The sequence below is a fragment of the Thunnus thynnus genome, chromosome 5, assembly GCF_963924715.1.
Source record: "Thunnus thynnus chromosome 5, fThuThy2.1, whole genome shotgun sequence".
NCBI lineage: Eukaryota > Metazoa > Chordata > Actinopteri > Scombriformes > Scombridae > Thunnus > Thunnus thynnus.
The window spans coordinates 27,678,110-27,693,961 of NC_089521.1; the positions used below are offsets into that span (position 1 = coordinate 27,678,110).

At 37.7% G+C, this 15,852-nt stretch overlaps 3 protein-coding genes across 6 annotated transcripts; 1 reads left to right on the forward strand and 2 right to left on the reverse strand.

Annotated features, from left to right (window-relative positions):
- Positions 1–216: 216 nt before the first annotated feature.
- Positions 217–2,541, reverse strand: si:dkey-42p14.3 (EF-hand calcium-binding domain-containing protein 10). The gene is made up of 4 exons (XM_067590490.1): positions 2,364–2,541; positions 1,395–1,559; positions 530–620; positions 217–420 (listed from the first exon to the last, which is right to left on the reverse strand). The coding sequence occupies exons 1-4, from the start codon at positions 2,473–2,475 to the stop codon at positions 375–377; spliced, it is 414 nt and encodes a 137-aa protein (XP_067446591.1). The 5' UTR covers positions 2,476–2,541; the 3' UTR covers positions 217–374.
- A 674-nt stretch (positions 2,542–3,215) lies between these two features.
- On the reverse strand, positions 3,216–5,515 carry uqcc6 (ubiquinol-cytochrome c reductase complex assembly factor 6). The gene is made up of 3 exons (XM_067590489.1): positions 5,368–5,515; positions 4,641–4,777; positions 3,216–3,701 (listed from the first exon to the last, which is right to left on the reverse strand). The coding sequence occupies exons 2-3, from the start codon at positions 4,746–4,748 to the stop codon at positions 3,579–3,581; spliced, it is 231 nt and encodes a 76-aa protein (XP_067446590.1). The 5' UTR covers positions 4,749–4,777; positions 5,368–5,515; the 3' UTR covers positions 3,216–3,578.
- Positions 5,516–6,978: 1,463 nt separating this feature from the next.
- Positions 6,979–14,088, forward strand: tdg.2 (thymine DNA glycosylase, tandem duplicate 2). Of its 4 annotated transcripts, XM_067590492.1 has the most exons (11): positions 7,022–7,095; positions 7,338–7,405; positions 8,757–9,052; positions 9,916–10,115; positions 10,333–10,402; positions 11,466–11,601; positions 11,863–11,945; positions 12,055–12,149; positions 12,236–12,407; positions 12,572–12,731; positions 13,673–14,088. In XM_067590492.1, exons 2-10 carry the CDS (start codon positions 7,350–7,352, stop codon positions 12,676–12,678), a joined length of 1,215 nt encoding a protein of 404 aa, XP_067446593.1. In that variant the 5' UTR covers positions 7,022–7,095; positions 7,338–7,349; the 3' UTR covers positions 12,679–12,731; positions 13,673–14,088. The 4 variants fall into 4 exon arrangements, with proteins under 4 accessions (XP_067446594.1, XP_067446595.1, XP_067446593.1 ...); XM_067590493.1 differs by lacking the exon at positions 7,338–7,405 and having other exon boundaries at positions 6,979–7,095; XM_067590494.1 differs by lacking the exon at positions 7,338–7,405 and having other exon boundaries at positions 7,021–7,086.
- The last annotated feature ends 1,764 nt before the right edge of the window (positions 14,089–15,852 follow it).

Sequence of the window (15,852 nt, forward strand, 5' to 3'; positions counted from 1 at the left end):
ATAAGAGTAGAAAGAGAAAATCACCTTTTAAAACTGGAATACAAAGCAAAGATGCATTACACCTGTTGTTCTGTTAACTCTCAATACATCACATCATTCATCACATTTCTTGAGGATTAGTAACCTCCAGTTTTTTGGAATAATTTTCGCTACAACATACAAATGTTGCCTGTGTGAAAGGCTGGTGAATAGTTACTGGAAATGAAATTGTCTGAATCAGGAAACAGATGAAAATGAGCAGTTTATTAGCAAAAATCCTACAAAAATGTGCTCATTTTACAAAACACAGCTCCACAGAAAGAAAGCATATCAGCAAATTTTATCATGGAATAAATAACATATCAGCTGAATGGAAGAAAACATCAAACATAAATTCAAGGTTGTTTATATGTTGCTGAGCATCTCTGGAGGCCTTGAACCCTGCAACGACAAAATTAGACAAAAATTACCTTCATAATATGCTGAATTTCAACATGCTGGTGAGTATTAGCTTTGGTCATGCTGTTTACATTATACAAGCTGTTCTTACGCTTCTGTTTTGAACGTCTCATGGGATATCCTGTCTTCATTTACACCTTCAGGACATTCATTAATGTCTTTTATGCCCAGTGTGGTCAGAGCTGTGGAGAAAAAGGCTCTGTGTGTTAGAGTATCTGCTCTGCCTCTCCCATCCCTTCTGTTTCCTGTTTGTCTCCAGTTTGTCTCTCTCTGCATTTGTGTGTGTGTGTGTGTGTGTGTGTGTGTATGTGTGTGTGTGTGTGTGTGCTGGGCGTGGCCTTCCAGTTCCTTCTAGCATCCTTGCCTAAGTATTCTCGTGTTGCTTTTTTTGATACTAAGCTTAACTATTGTTTGCATGTGCGTCAGGTTCACCTCTGCCTGCCTTCCTGTTCTCCTGCCCTACCCAGCTCACCGTCGTGTCTACAAGCTCCAGCTCTGGAACCTGTCTGCCCAGCGTCTGCCGACAACCCTGGTTCAGTTACCTGCTCTGCTGCCTGTCCTGCTCTCCAGCTACTGCAGCCCATTTCCCAAATCATCCTCACAAAAAGTCTACAAACAACCTTTTTTGAACTGTGGAAACATTTGTGTGTCTGAGTTCTGCTTTTGGGTCCAACTCTTGTCACTGTGAGTATTTATTTTAGTCCACAGTGTCATAGTTCTGAAAAAATATATGATATTTGGTATATTAGATGCACTTACATGTGATGAATGAATGGATAAACAGGTTACTACTTGTGCATTATTATAAAAATGGTTTTTAATTGTAATAGAGAGAGACTGAATAAATGCCTGAAAAATAAATGTGTATTTTAAGTGGTTAGGATTTTTTTAAATTTTCATTGAGTGTATGTGGAGTATCAGTCCCTCTACCCAAGAAAGCCATGTACTATACTCACCCTGCTTGTATTGTGCAAAAGTGATGTATTTTTGATTAGTCGGGTCAAGTATCCCAAAGGCTGTGTCCAGGTTGGAGTTGTTAAACAGACTTGGCCCTCTCACACCACTCTGCTGAGACATCTTCAGCTGCTCCAGCTGCTCAACAAGAAACTCTCTAGGATTGTCTGAATGAAAGAGAAACAATGAGTGAATCCATTAATATGCAGATAAATCACGGTTACTATGGTGCACATATTGTCTTTTAGGTTATATAAGCTTAAGGGATGTGTTCACAATTTTTCAAGTCAGTCAGGAGGAAATAAACATTGGAACAGGTTTTTCTTGCTTTAATCATCCCTCCTGTTCACTTGATATGACTAACTCAGACTGCTGAAGCCTCATATAAACTTTTAAATGCATTTCCACATAGTGGATTTTGGCCCCCATCACTTACATTGACAGTGCATTTGAAGAGGATCTTTTATAGCCACTATGAACAAGAAGAATAAGTGCAGCGAGGAAAACCTCTTTCACTGTTCATATGGACACCTGACTGTTGTTTTAAGACAGATTTTTTTTTAAAAGTGACCGTGTCTTGTAACTAAATTACTAAACTGTTTAGGAAAAGTTTACAACAACAAAAATAATATGATTTAGAATAACAATATCAACAGAATAAAATGTACACTTTGTCTTTATAGAGAATATCAACACTTCATGTCCAGAGGAAAGACTGTTATTAGGAATAGCTCAACTAATCTTTGGTGTCTTCCAGCATCAGGAGTCATAATCCAACATAAATACAGTAATTTTATAGGTTAACCTCATTTGTGACTGAAAAACTAAGTACATTTCTTGTTATGGAGTTTCCATTATCTGTAGCATGTGAGTTATAACTAGAGCTAGCTTGCTAGTTTTTGCAAAAACTTAGCTTTTTTCAGCCTTCAGCACAGGATGTTGTGTCTATAACGGAAACGAAATAAGCTAACCAGGTCTGTGAAAGAAGAGCATGCTGGTCAGGTTTTCCATGAGCTCGAGAATTTTGTGTTTCTTAAGATAATCGTCGGCTTCCTTCTCTCGCTGCGTCGCCATCTTTTCCATTACACTCTTGTTTAAATTGGTTGCTATGATACGCCAACATCCAACGGTGAAAGCACGCGCGCACACACACAAACACACACAGGAGAGGTGCACAATTTTTCAAGTCCGTCTTGAAACAAGAGTCAAATGCCCAATATTGACACAGTTGACACTTCATAATGCACTTACAACGTAAATGATGAAAAATCCTCAGTCCTCCTTCTGTGCAAAAATGTGTTTATGAAATAAAGGAACAAGTACAGCGAGGAAAACCTCTTTCACACAAGCTTCAGCCGTCCAAAATGAGTCAAATCCAATACATCCATGGTCAAATCAAGTAGATATCTTTCAGTGTTAGTCTTTTTAGTGCCAAAGTCCCTCTTTTTGTTACTACACTTCCACTGCAGCTTGACAGGGATACACAAAGAGGGAATTTGATGCTAAAAAGACTGTAAATGTGGCAGATATCCACTTGATATGACTAACTCAGACTGCTGAAGCCTCATATAAGCTTCAGATAGACTGTGGATTTTGTCCCCACATCACTTATATTGAAAGCACATTTGAAGGGGATCTTTTAATAGCCAGTATGAACAGGAGGAATGATTACAGTGAGGAAAATCTCTTTCAGTGTTTATATGGACACCTGACTGTTGCTTTTAGACAGACTTGAAAAATTGTGAACCTGTCCTTCAACTGACTAATCATTTCAGCCCTACTTCATACATCACATTTGTAACTATAACATTTGCCACACAGTATTGACAAAATTATACTTTTATTTTTTTAATAGAATAAAATTATTTAAGGACTTTAGCACAGTTACTGCGTTCATGTTACAAGTGTTCTCTTCCTGGGTTTACATGTTGCAACACATTCAAAGAGGATGAAGAGATATATTAACAACAGACAGATTTGAATGCATGTATATGAGTTCCTGATCCCGAGCAGCCAAATGCCAACAGTTTAGCATTTTCTGTGAGTTCCTTTAAAAGAAAAAACCAAACACACAAAATCCATTTGGAGATGTCGCAGAGATGACTCTATTCCCGGGCATGTTGGCAAAAATTGGACAGTGTCTGCCCGATTGAGTGTCCAACACACAGACGATGTATAAATCCAAATCAATCCAGCTTTTGTTCTTCTTTCAGCTGCTGTAAGGCTGCCGCAGCAGCTTCTTTTCTGACTTTGAAGCCCATTAGTTCTGTCCGGAGCTCCCCAGGCTTTGGTGGGATCTCTGGTATAGTCTGATAGAAAAACAAAAACAGCAAACATACATAAACTGTTAAACAGACATTCAAACAATAGGCCTATTAGGTTGCATGGTGTTGCATTTATGTAATTCCTAAGCATAGCTAATCAAACATAGATACTGGGATGTCACATCAACTATGTTTGATATTGGTAAATGCTTTAGTAATCTAAAACATCAACACTAAGAGTCTGGTATCAGTTAGGTTTCAGACCCTTAGAATCTGAGAGACACAGATGTTCAACATGTTCACAGATGTTCAACAATCATACAGGGAGAAACCCACTGCAGGCGGGAAAAAGCCACTGAAAAACTACCAGTAAGGGGTAAAACAACAATCATAGGCATGTGCCATGTGAGTGAGTTATACTTGCATGAGATGTTAGACCAGCCACTGATCATAAGTAGAAATAGATATTCTAAAACAGGGAGTATAATGTTAGTAGCATAGCCGTTGCATTCATTGAGTACTACTAGTCAGGACGAACATATTTACAAATTATTAAAAACACACATTTGTCCGTTACTGATCAACTGGTTAAAAGGGTCCAGGCCCAAAAAAACATAAATGGGGCACCTCTACTATATTTACACAATATTTAAACTGGCAACATATCTGCAGTGTGGTGACTTTCAAATGAAATGAAAATGCAAGTGAAATACAGGAGAACTTGTGCTGAATGGACATATGACATACAGTATGCTGTTTGTCACTATAAATACCACAATATGTGTATTAGTACTACACATCAGCCAGAATGACATGTACATGACTGATGTATGCTTCCGTGTCTATATATATATATATATATATATATATATATATATATATTTATTTGCTACACTCCACAAAAACATTATGTCTCCACAATTTGCAATACCTACAGAAAACACAAACAGATCAGTGTGAAAAAAGGAGGATTTTGTCCCTCACCAGATCAGGTAAGTAATATTGGTGGACGACCTGCGCTCCAGCAAACATAGACAGTACACTGGCCCCGAACATCCTCAGGTACCGAGGCCACGACACACCTGCAGGCATCTTCGCAGACTGATGGGATTCGACTCAACCTGGAAAAAAAGAGGAACACATTTGATCAGACAAGATATACTTTATTGTCTCCTCAGTGTTGCTGCATCACATCAAAACAAATGACTTCTATGAGCCAGAACAAACATGATTTCAACTCCTTTTCTGACAAATAGTTATTGTCTGCTAAAATTGTAACAGCAGCTGGTTAATTGCTACCTATACCTGTCACTTTAACATATAGATCAAAGGATAACAAACTTTTTAAATAGTTGTGTCTGCCTGTCATTAGGACCAAATACCACTGGACACAAAATAATTATTTTACACATCATCAAACTGAATACTAGGATTATGTACACAGAAAACAGAAACTCCGGACATAAGTTAGCAATGAGGTTTTCTGACTATGTTAAATTCACAATTTTAATATAATAAATGTACAAAATGCATGTGTACATATCATACATGCACATAGATGCTAACCACCTGCACTATAACAACTCACTGACAGGGAAGCTAGCTGCTAATGTTTGGTAACAGCTATCATGGCTAAAAGTTTGTAGGCTAGAGACTATTGAAAGAACAACAGACATGAACTAACATGAGCTGAAAGCTTGTAAGAGTATACCTTTGTTTATTTCACTGACAAGTTGGTAAACAGCCGCAGTGTGAAGCTGATTTTCACCATCTTAGACCCAGATGTCTGTCATTGGGACGCAGAAACAGGTCACGCTGTTTAGCTAACACAAAGATATTTTTTTAACAGAGTGATGAGCGCTCACTCTGTCCCTTTTTACAGATACCACCAACGTAAAGATTCAGTGTCCCGTTACGTCGCCTTTAATGCATTTTAGGGTTGTTAAATGTTGCTTGGGGCGGATTGTGATTGCTTTTTCAGATTCAATAGAAAAAATACTTGATTTCTAGTCCACTATTTTGGGGCTTTAGTCTACGTTAAACAGATTATTTCCAGTGGAGTGATCCACTGTCTTAAAACCTACAATCTTTGGCTGCTACGCTCTTCTACAGTGACAATTGATGCTGGTTCTTCCTCACAGTCGAGATCTGTCGCCACCTAGTGGTGTTACATGAGCCCATACAAAATACAGTATGTACCAACTGGTACTGTGCCTGTTTTATTGAATTAAAATACTCAGTGCTATTTTTGAAATACATGAACAATTAAAGGACAGGTTCACAAGTTTTCAAGTCTGTCTGAAAACAACAGTCAGGTGACCATATGAAAGAGGTTTTCTTTTTCCTTTTCTCCTAAAAGATCCCCTTCAGATGCACTTTCAGTGTAAGTGATGGGGGTCTGGGTAGAGTGGGAACAGTGCCCAGGGTGCTGGGAAGACAGCAGCTAGCTGCAGCTGGTCCCAGGTGCCTGACCGGTACTCCCACTTGCTCCCCCTAGTATGGGTGCTTCAGTGGGATCTGGGAGGCAGTAGCTCACTGCGGCTGGTCCAGGTTCACATCAACCCTATACCCTAACCTTAACCTAACCCTAACCTTTACCACTGACCCAGAAATCAGCATTTTACATTGTTCCTCACAAGTCCCCCAACTTTTTGGAAGTACAATGCCAGTGGTGGAAGATGCACTCAAATCCTTTACTTAAGTAAAAGTACCAATACAGCAATGTAAAAAAAAAAAGTGCATGAAAAATCCTCCAGCTTGATGTAGTTTAAGTACTGCAGTAAAAGTAGTGGTTTGGTCCCTCTTACTGATATATTATTATATATGACATCATTAGATTATTAATACTGAAGCATCAGTGTTAGAGCAGCATGTTACTGTTGTAGCTGCTGGACGTGGAGCTAGTTTGAACTACTTTATATACATTTGTACATGTAGTGGAGTAGAGGTATAAAGTAACATCAAATGGAAATACAAGTACCTCAAAATTGTACTTAAGTACAGTACTTGAATAAATGTGCTTATTCAAATTACTTTCCATCACAAGTTTAACTCCTGCTGGTCTCATTTAATTACCAGTCTAACCCCTTCTGGTCTCATTTAATTACCAGTCTAGCCTCTGCTGGTATTATTTAACTACCAGTCTAACCTCTTCTGGTATTATTTAACTGTCAGTCTAACCTCTACTGGTATTATTTAACTGTCAGTCTAACCTCTACTGGTATTATTTAACTACCAGTCTAACCCCTGCTGGTATTATTTAACTACCAGTCTAACCCCTGCAGTACACCGTGACCTCCCAGCCGACAGGTGGCGGTAAACCTTCACTCGACCTGAGGAAAAAAGGAAATGTTGAGCGTTTAAATGGTCTTTGTTTTGAGAGGATCCCCTGCCCCCTTCGTCTCATTATTTGAAAACTAAAGAACAAAATGTATGACAGGTACGTTAGTTTGAGAATATACCTTTACGTTTCGTTCATGTAGCGTTAAAGGTCGCCTGCGATTTACAGACATCTGTCGAGCTGTGTGACGTTTGACAGCTAACTGTTAGCTAAAAAACCTGCGTCCATCTGTCTTCTTTGTGCCAGCTATGCATTGTATGTACTGTAATCTCCACACGGCTCACATTCCCAGTTTCTACTAACATTTGGAAGCAGAATGAATCTCATTGTATTCAAATAAGTCAACAGTTAAGATGGAGGAAAACCAGTATACATCATTGACGGTTCCTACGGATTATTTCCAGCAGTGGTGAGTTGGTGCTGGAGGTGGCAGGTCCTGGGAAACTTACCATCTTTATCTCCCCCGACGTTCTTCATTTCATGCATGAGATGGGATAAAATATATAAAACACCATTTGACACAGGACATCATACATTAAGCCTTACATTAAAGATTGTAGCAAGTGATAATGTAATTACAAAGGGTTAATAACTTGTCCAAAATGAAATAGAATCGATTTTAAATGGAAGGAAAGCAGAGCTGCAACAATTAGTCGATTAATCAATTGACAGAAAATTAATCGGCAACAATTTGATAATCAAATAATCGTTTTAGTCATTTTTTTTAAGCAAATATGCCAAAATAATAAAATAAAATGTGTTGGTTGCAGCTGTGATGCTTTTCTTTGCCATTCTTGATAGTAAACTGAACTGTTGGTTGGATTAAAAAAAAGACATTTAAAGACGCCAACTCTGGGAAATTATAAGGGTCGTTCTCACCGTTTTCTGACATTTTATAGACAAGACAATAATTGACAGATTAATTGATAATGATAATAATCGCTAGTTGCATCTTGAGGAAAGGCTAGCTCACACTGTGGGCCTGATAGCTTTAGTAATCACATAACTACAGGTATACAAATAGTATTTAATTTACTCTGAGTGAGAATACTGCATTGCCTGCTCTTGCTATAGCAGTTTTAACACATTTAAAGGGACATTTCATAAAATGTTCAACAGGTTACCACATTATCCAGCAGTTATTACATCCTTACTTGCTACAGGTTTCATAAATACATCTGCAGTGGCTCTTACTATTTTGTCAATTGTATAATGATACAGTCATAAAGCAGCCTCTTCACATTAGTGTTTGACTTGGAGTCAACTTCATAGGAATCACAACCACAGTATTTTTTTGCAAGTTGTTTGTGTTGTTTGTATTTATGTCTTCATTCCATTGTAGACAACCGTGTCAAAGCAAACATCATATTTGTCTGTTTATTGTTGGTAAAAGAGCAATTTGTGAGTGTAATGAGTGAGTGTTCCAGGTTATATGCTCAAAACTGATCAAACAGCCACAATCAAAAGAGGAAAAATAGCTTGAGAGCTTGTTTTACATATTGATAAGTGTAATGAATGAATGCAATGCAGAGAATACAAACAGGTGTACACATCACAGCATGTTTGTTTGTAAGTATTGTGTCTTGTAATTTTCACTTCTTCACGCAACCCATTGAACACCAGACATGATTGAGCTTTTCTTGCTGTGTCCGGGTCCTGTTTTGTTGTCTTCTTTTGCTCACCTTCCTCTTCCTTCTATCTTTAACCTTCCTCCTCCTCCTCCTCCTTTCTCCTTCTCTCATGCACCCCTACTTTTCTAGGTACCAGTCAAGCCAGCAGCACCCTGAGGCGCAGCATGTGATGTCGTATCACAGCATGGGCCACTACACAGAAGGTCCCAGAGATGAGCCCGTCATGACCGAGCTGTCCGTCCACCGGGAGCCAAGTCTTTATCAGGAGCCTTTCTACCAGAACCATCCTCCAGCCCCGGGTCACTACCAGGAGCCAGTTTACCAGCAGAGCGTCAGGGAGCAGCAGCACCCTCAGCATCAACATGCAATACAGCAGCAAGAACCAAGTTTTCAGCACCAACCTCAGCCTGCTGCTCCAACTCAAGGTACGGAAAAGGTTATTGATCTGACTGAGACTCTGGATGCTCAACACATTTCTCCGTCAGACCTAAAACAGATATCTATGTGTTTATTACCTTGTTCTTTTTTGGCATACTATTCTGTTAGCCTTTTATATGTTGTGTACATGTTGCATGGTTGGCAAAATAGTTGATTGACTATGATTCTCTGTATTAATTTGGAGACCTAACCTTGCAGTTTAAAGGGCAAAGTCCAGTACAAACTAAAATTGATTCATTGAGTGCACCGCAATGTAAACATGCAGTAATACACACAGTTTTAGCTGCAGTCGTTTTTTTTTACCATCTTTTTACAGCTGGTAAAAAAAATGATAAAATGTAACTCCGAATTCTCTTAACGGCTTGTGTTGCAAAGGTTCTGCAGCAGTTTTTATTGTTAAAATAGTTTCATGGATATTTACTTCCAGTAAGTTGATTAGAATGAGAGCACTGTCATTTCCATGTTAGTTGTTTGGTCTATAAAATATCAGAAAATGTTGAAAAATGTTGATCACTGATTCCCAAAGTCCAAGATGCAACTTAAAATGTCTTGTTTTGTCCAGACGGACAGTTCACATCCCAAAACTCTTGTCTACTGACAGTCTACTGTCATAGAAGACTAAAGAAACCAGAAACTATTTACATTTAGGAAGCTGGAACCAAAGAATTTTGGCAATTTTTCTTAAAAATTGACTCAAAACAATCAATCGACAATTAATTAATGGACTAATTTTGCAAACTTATGAACTCCAATATCTTTGTCATTATCCCCTGTATTTTCCCTAATAATTATGATTGTCTTTTTATCAGTCACTGTCTTAACATCAACACATTCATCCTCTCCGTCTTAGTTGTGACGCCGGGGAAGAAGAAGAGAGGCCGGCCTCCCAAACAACAGGCAGAGAACGGCGAGTCGCAGGAGGAAGAGGATGAGATCGAGGCTGCCAAAAAGGCCAAGAGGATTCTCAACCGCTTCAACGGCATGTCAGTGGCTGAGGTTATGGCCAAAACCCTGCCAGACGTTATTACCTACAACCTTGACATTTTGATAGTGAGTTATTTACTGAGTTATAAAGAAGAATTTATATATTTTTTTTATTTGTATAAGTAGTAGATTGGTGTTGGTGTTTGTTCCAATTGTACAAGGAAAATCGCACAATTTAAAAAAAATATTTACAAACCATGCATCTGTGTTGTTAGGTTTCAGTCACAAAACGCTGTAGTTTTTAGGTCTGTTGCTATGGTAACCCCTTCATATTTCTCCTCAGATTGGAATTAACCCAGGACTATTGTCAGCCTTCAAAGGACACCATTACCCAAACCCAGGAAACCATTTCTGTAGGTTGAAATTCAATTTCATTACTGACTACAGGGAATAGATGCTAGTATTCACTTTTAACTTCTCCTAAACTTTCAGACCCATCATCCTGGTGTTGGGTTCATCATTATAAATGCATGTTATGCAGCTCAGATTTGTTAAAAAAAACTCATCATTTAAAATGTATTCCAAAGGATCCAGAGATACCACAAAATACCAAACTGAATTATGAAGAAATGTTATAAAAGGATACAAAAATAACATCAGTAACTTTCAATTTGATATATTGGTGAAGCCATAAAAATGGTGTCTTGGGTTTGAATATTTCACTCGATATAGAAATGATGTAACTTCAGTGATCATCAGTCTACAGCAGTGGTTCTCCACCTTTTGTCAGATGTAACCCATCAGCCCTGTCTGATGAAGCACCCCTTCATCTGCACCAGCGTTATGTTCCAAATGTGTTCAATTATGTTGATTTTAAACTATATGATATTTAACTATCAATGATATTCAAGTGGATATTTTTTATCTTTCAATACGCAGGTCAGTTTGATTAAGTTTGCATTCCTACTACTGCCACTTAGAGGCAAAAGCTGAACGTTTCAACCATTTATTCAGTAGTTTTAGCTTGTTTCAACTTCAACTACACAGTCTCAATCACAACATGTAGTCTTCAGGTGTTACAGCTTATTCATGTATGGATATGTTTATAAATCAAATTAAATCGTTTTTGTCATATTAGTTGAGCACAATCTTTCTGGTTGGTAATCTTAAGTTTTCCTGTTTGTTTTGGGCACCATTTAATTTAATGCTGGTTTACGCTGTCACTTTACCTTCAGCAGGTCTGCACATTCATATATGTATAAAAATAAATTCGTTTATTGCCCAATTTTGATTAGTCACTACATTCATCATAGGATCACTAAAATGTGCTGATAAACTGCACCTTGTTTTGTGTGCTGATACTATAGATTCAGTGCAGCGACAGTAACTGAAAAGGTCCAGCGTGTTTTGATAATAACAATTTGCATGAAAGTCACTCGGCCATATTGAATTTGCAACTCCTCTTTTTGTGTCCAGGGAAATGTCTGTTTCTCTCTGGTCTGACCGACGAGCAGCTCAACTACAGCCACGACCAGAGCCTGCCGGAGAAATACAGCATCGGCTTCACCAACATGGTAGAGAGGACCACACCTGGCAGCAAGGACCTCTCCAAGTAAATAATAAAACACATTTATATCTTAAAAACTATATAAATGCAATTTAACTTAAAAAAATATTATTAACAATTACAAATTAGTCATGTCGTTGATGCTTTTATTGAATCTAATGATATAGAATTAGTGCAACAGTAGACTATGACTGAATTTTACCAACAGTGAGGAATTTTTGGGTACAAATCACCCAGTGTAATCCAGTTTGTACCTTGAAAAAAAAGTATAGAAAATATTTGTCTGGTTTTATGTTTTTGTCCCAGTAAGGAGATTCGTGAAGGAGGTCGACAATTACTTGACAAGCTGCAGAAATATAAGCCATTAATAGCAGCTTTTAATGGAAAAGGTAAAATGATGGAAACACTGAAAGTACTTTACTAGTTCATTTTGTCCATTTTTGTTGTAAATATTTATATGGTTTATTAATTAAAGTTTAACAGTTACATTTTTTACAGGTATTTATGAGATCTTCTGCAAAGAAACCTTTGGTGTGAAGGCAAAGAACCTCGAGTTCGGTCTGCAGCCCTACAAAATACCAGAAACTGAAACAGTATGTGACAAACTTGGATCACTCTGAAATATACTCAACAATATTTACAACCAGTCCATCCCTACAGCATATTTTCTTCCACATAGGTTTGCTACTTGATGCCATCGTCAAGCCCCCGCTGTGCCCAGTTTCCCCGTGCACAGGATAAGGTACATTTCTACATCAAGCTGAAGGAACTGCGAGACCAGATGAAAGGTTTTACACCCAGCCATGATGTCACGGAGACCCAGTACTCATTCGATCTGCAGTTGGCCAAAGGTAAACATTTAGTACATTACTCTTTGGCTATATAGTAAAGTTAAAACATCAGGCATCAGAGGTAATTCTGTGCCTATTATAGACTTGAAACATAACCAGGGTTGTCATTTTACAGACGTATTTAGATGAAGATCTAACTCCTTGTTGTTGCGTTTGTTCTGCAGAGGATGCTAAGAGGATGGCAATCAAAGAGGAGCAGGTGGATCCAGAGTATGAAAGCTGTAGTGGGCTGCATGAGAACATGAGGCAAAGCAGCAACTCCTCCAACTAAAAAAAAGATGGCGGAGAGGAGATAAAACAGGCCTCGTCTGCTGTAGCACACAGGTATTGTAGTTACCAAAGATGTCGTTCTAATTAAGGGTTGAATTGCTTTGTTTTGGGCAGCTCAAGAAGTGATGCCGTCGTTTGTAGAGAAGTTTCACATGGTTTTGTAAACGATGCAAGTCTCCAATGTTTCATCTGTTGACAAAGATGATTTCTCAGTGACCACATCAGACAGCGGAATTTAATTTAGGCAACTAGGTTTTAAACTCAGATTAGTTCTCTGTTTTATACGTAGACTTTAGATTTTAGACTCTCTAAAAAATGTACCAAGCACAGTTTTAATAACACAAAGAGTGACGTTTTTTGTGAATAAACAAATCAAAAATTAGTTTCTGGTGCATATAATGTAACTAAAAATACTGCAGATCACTATGATTGATTACCTATTCAAGGCAAGTTAGAAGCGTTGAGTTGATTTTTAAAATTAAATGATACTGACATGAAGGGAACCAATCTGACCCATTCTGCTTGTCAGTAAGTTTACACAGTTTGCAGTAAATACAACACATAGAACCCATGCATGGTGATTTAAGACATGCTTTGGGTGTTTTCTTGAAGTAATTATTACCAGTGTATTGGTCAATGACTTAGAAATGTCTTCTGCAAGCAGCATAAGTAAGTAAAGCAAGTAAAATTTATTTATATAGTCGCTTTTCACAGACAATAGTCACAAAGTGCTTTACATGAGCATGATGCCAAAAAGAAATACAGAGAAATACACAATCTGTAATAAAAGCACACTGTAAAAAACATAGAAAAAGTGAACAGAAAAATACACAATAAAACATGGAAATATAAAATCTCGATGTCTTACAGGATTACTCAGCTGCTCTTGAAATGAATAAGCAGAATCAGCAGACCATAAGGCTGCAGGCAGAGGTGCCACGGCCTCAAAAGCTCGATGGAGAAAGATAATCTATCTTTATTGTGGTATCTTGCAGAAACAGACATCGGAGGCCAGTCAGCGGACCACATGGCACGTAACCACTGCAGCTGAAGATGTTTGTACGACAGATACCAGATATCAGCTGTAATAGTAGCATCAGTTAGGGTAACAAAAACGCTCTGATGACCTCACAGGAGAAGAGGAGTCATACAGTTTCCAGGGGCACTGTAATATGACGCACAAGGGAGAAAGTGCCCACAACAATTATGTTTTTTTTTTACAGACGGTGCATGTTTTTGGTGTTATTTTCTATCACTATTTATTGCATTTTGTATTGTATGTCTGTCCAGTGACTTATTTTTGTATTTTGAAAGAATGACATTTTATGATTTATCAGCTGTATAAATAAGTAATTGTACTCTGGGATTTCTAATCTGTAATTACAGAATCATTAAATCTCTTCTAAAGCTGGCTCATTTACTGTCGTATTGTTTTAAGTCAACCATGTAAAGCCATAATATACTGTATAACCAATAACATGAGGAAAAACTAGACTTCTCCTGACAACATAAGACCTCACAAATGATGAGTAATGCTTTGTCTTGGGTAGAAAGTCAGATTTTCAAAGCTCTATGTCAAGAGGCTGAAGACTTATTTTGATGATTCACTCATCAAATCAGTTTAAACCGGCGCATGTACAGTAGTGTAGTTGCTGAAAACAGACAGAAAAGCTGGAAAGAAAGTCTGGCATCTCAGTGAAACATTAGTTATTCCAATAAATATTAATACAGCGGGCTAACAGACTTCCTGAATCAACAGTAAAGTAGAAGACCACTGTTTAATCCAGCCCATGTTTTGGTATCAAAGCTTCTGTTTTGAGAAACATAAGCAATGTTTCACTGAACTTAAAGTCCCCCACTACTAAATATGTTTTTATTCTTGTTCATTCAGTTAAATGTTTGAGCTTCACTCTGCAGAATGATGTAAGTCCAGATTTTTACACTTGAACACTGTTTTCACGTTCATCTGCTGATGGTGGAAAGTTTCTCTGTGCTCAGCTGAAAATCTGAGTTTAATATGTGTACCTACGAGTTCGATTTGTGACATCACAACTAGTTCAGAGCCAATACTGGTGCAGTCTTCAACTTACCCAAGTACGATGTGGAAACCTGAGGTCTTCAGTGCACAAACACTGAGAATGGACTTCATAGTGAAGTGTCTTCTGTGTCCAGGAGATGAAAAGTATTTGCATATTCTTAAAGTCTGCTTTGTTTTGGTTTTTTTAAATGATGGAGAAGGAGGAGTAGGTATCATTTTAAGGATTTTAATGAGACACTTCAACTTTTTTGTGGAACAAGTTGACAAGTTATTCAAATTTTATATATTTTTTATAGATCTTCAAAAAGATCTGCTGCGGATCTTTAAATACAGTTCAATGTGGAGATCATGTAGGCCTTTAAAAAAATAGAAATCTAAGTTTTCCATGAGAATCTTGTAATATATTCAGATGTCTACATATTTTCTGCTGATAAAGGGTCATGAAACCATGATGTCTTATTAGTTTGTATTGACTTATTTTGCACAAACTCGTGTTTCTTACATGGGTGTAGCTATAAAAGAAGACATTCAGGTCAACAAACTTGCCCCACTGGAATCTTTAAACTGGGTCAGATGCTGCAATGGGGCGCTTTGTGACCAAAGCTATCTGTATAGGATTAAATTTGTGTCATAATTGAACAAAATGAAATTGAATTGATAGTGAATAACTCAGGACTCAGACCTGTAACACCACGTATGAGCTTTGTGTCCGAGCTGAAACTGAAAAATTAAGCAGTGAAAGTGAAAAAAGTGACAGCAAAAGAGAAATTCCAATCAGTGACAGAAAAATGGAGAATATTGTAATCAAATGTCGCACTCTTGTGTGGTTTTATTGTAAGTTCTGCCTTTGAGCTTTTTTTTTTTTGCTCTCAATTTATTTTTATTCACTTTCAATTTATTTTATTTTTTGTTGGATTCTTGGGAGATTTTCCTCAATTATTATGACACAAATTTAATCCCATATCAGTGGAGCTATAACTGATGCAAAACATTTTTAAATTAGGTCAAATCAGGTGTTGAAATACACTGCAACTATACTTTAAGGGCCATGAGAAGAGGAGGAGGAGGAGGAGGAGGAGGAGGAGGAGTGGAAAAATAAAGTAAATCAATAGGGAAAAATAGCAGGTGTGATCTTTG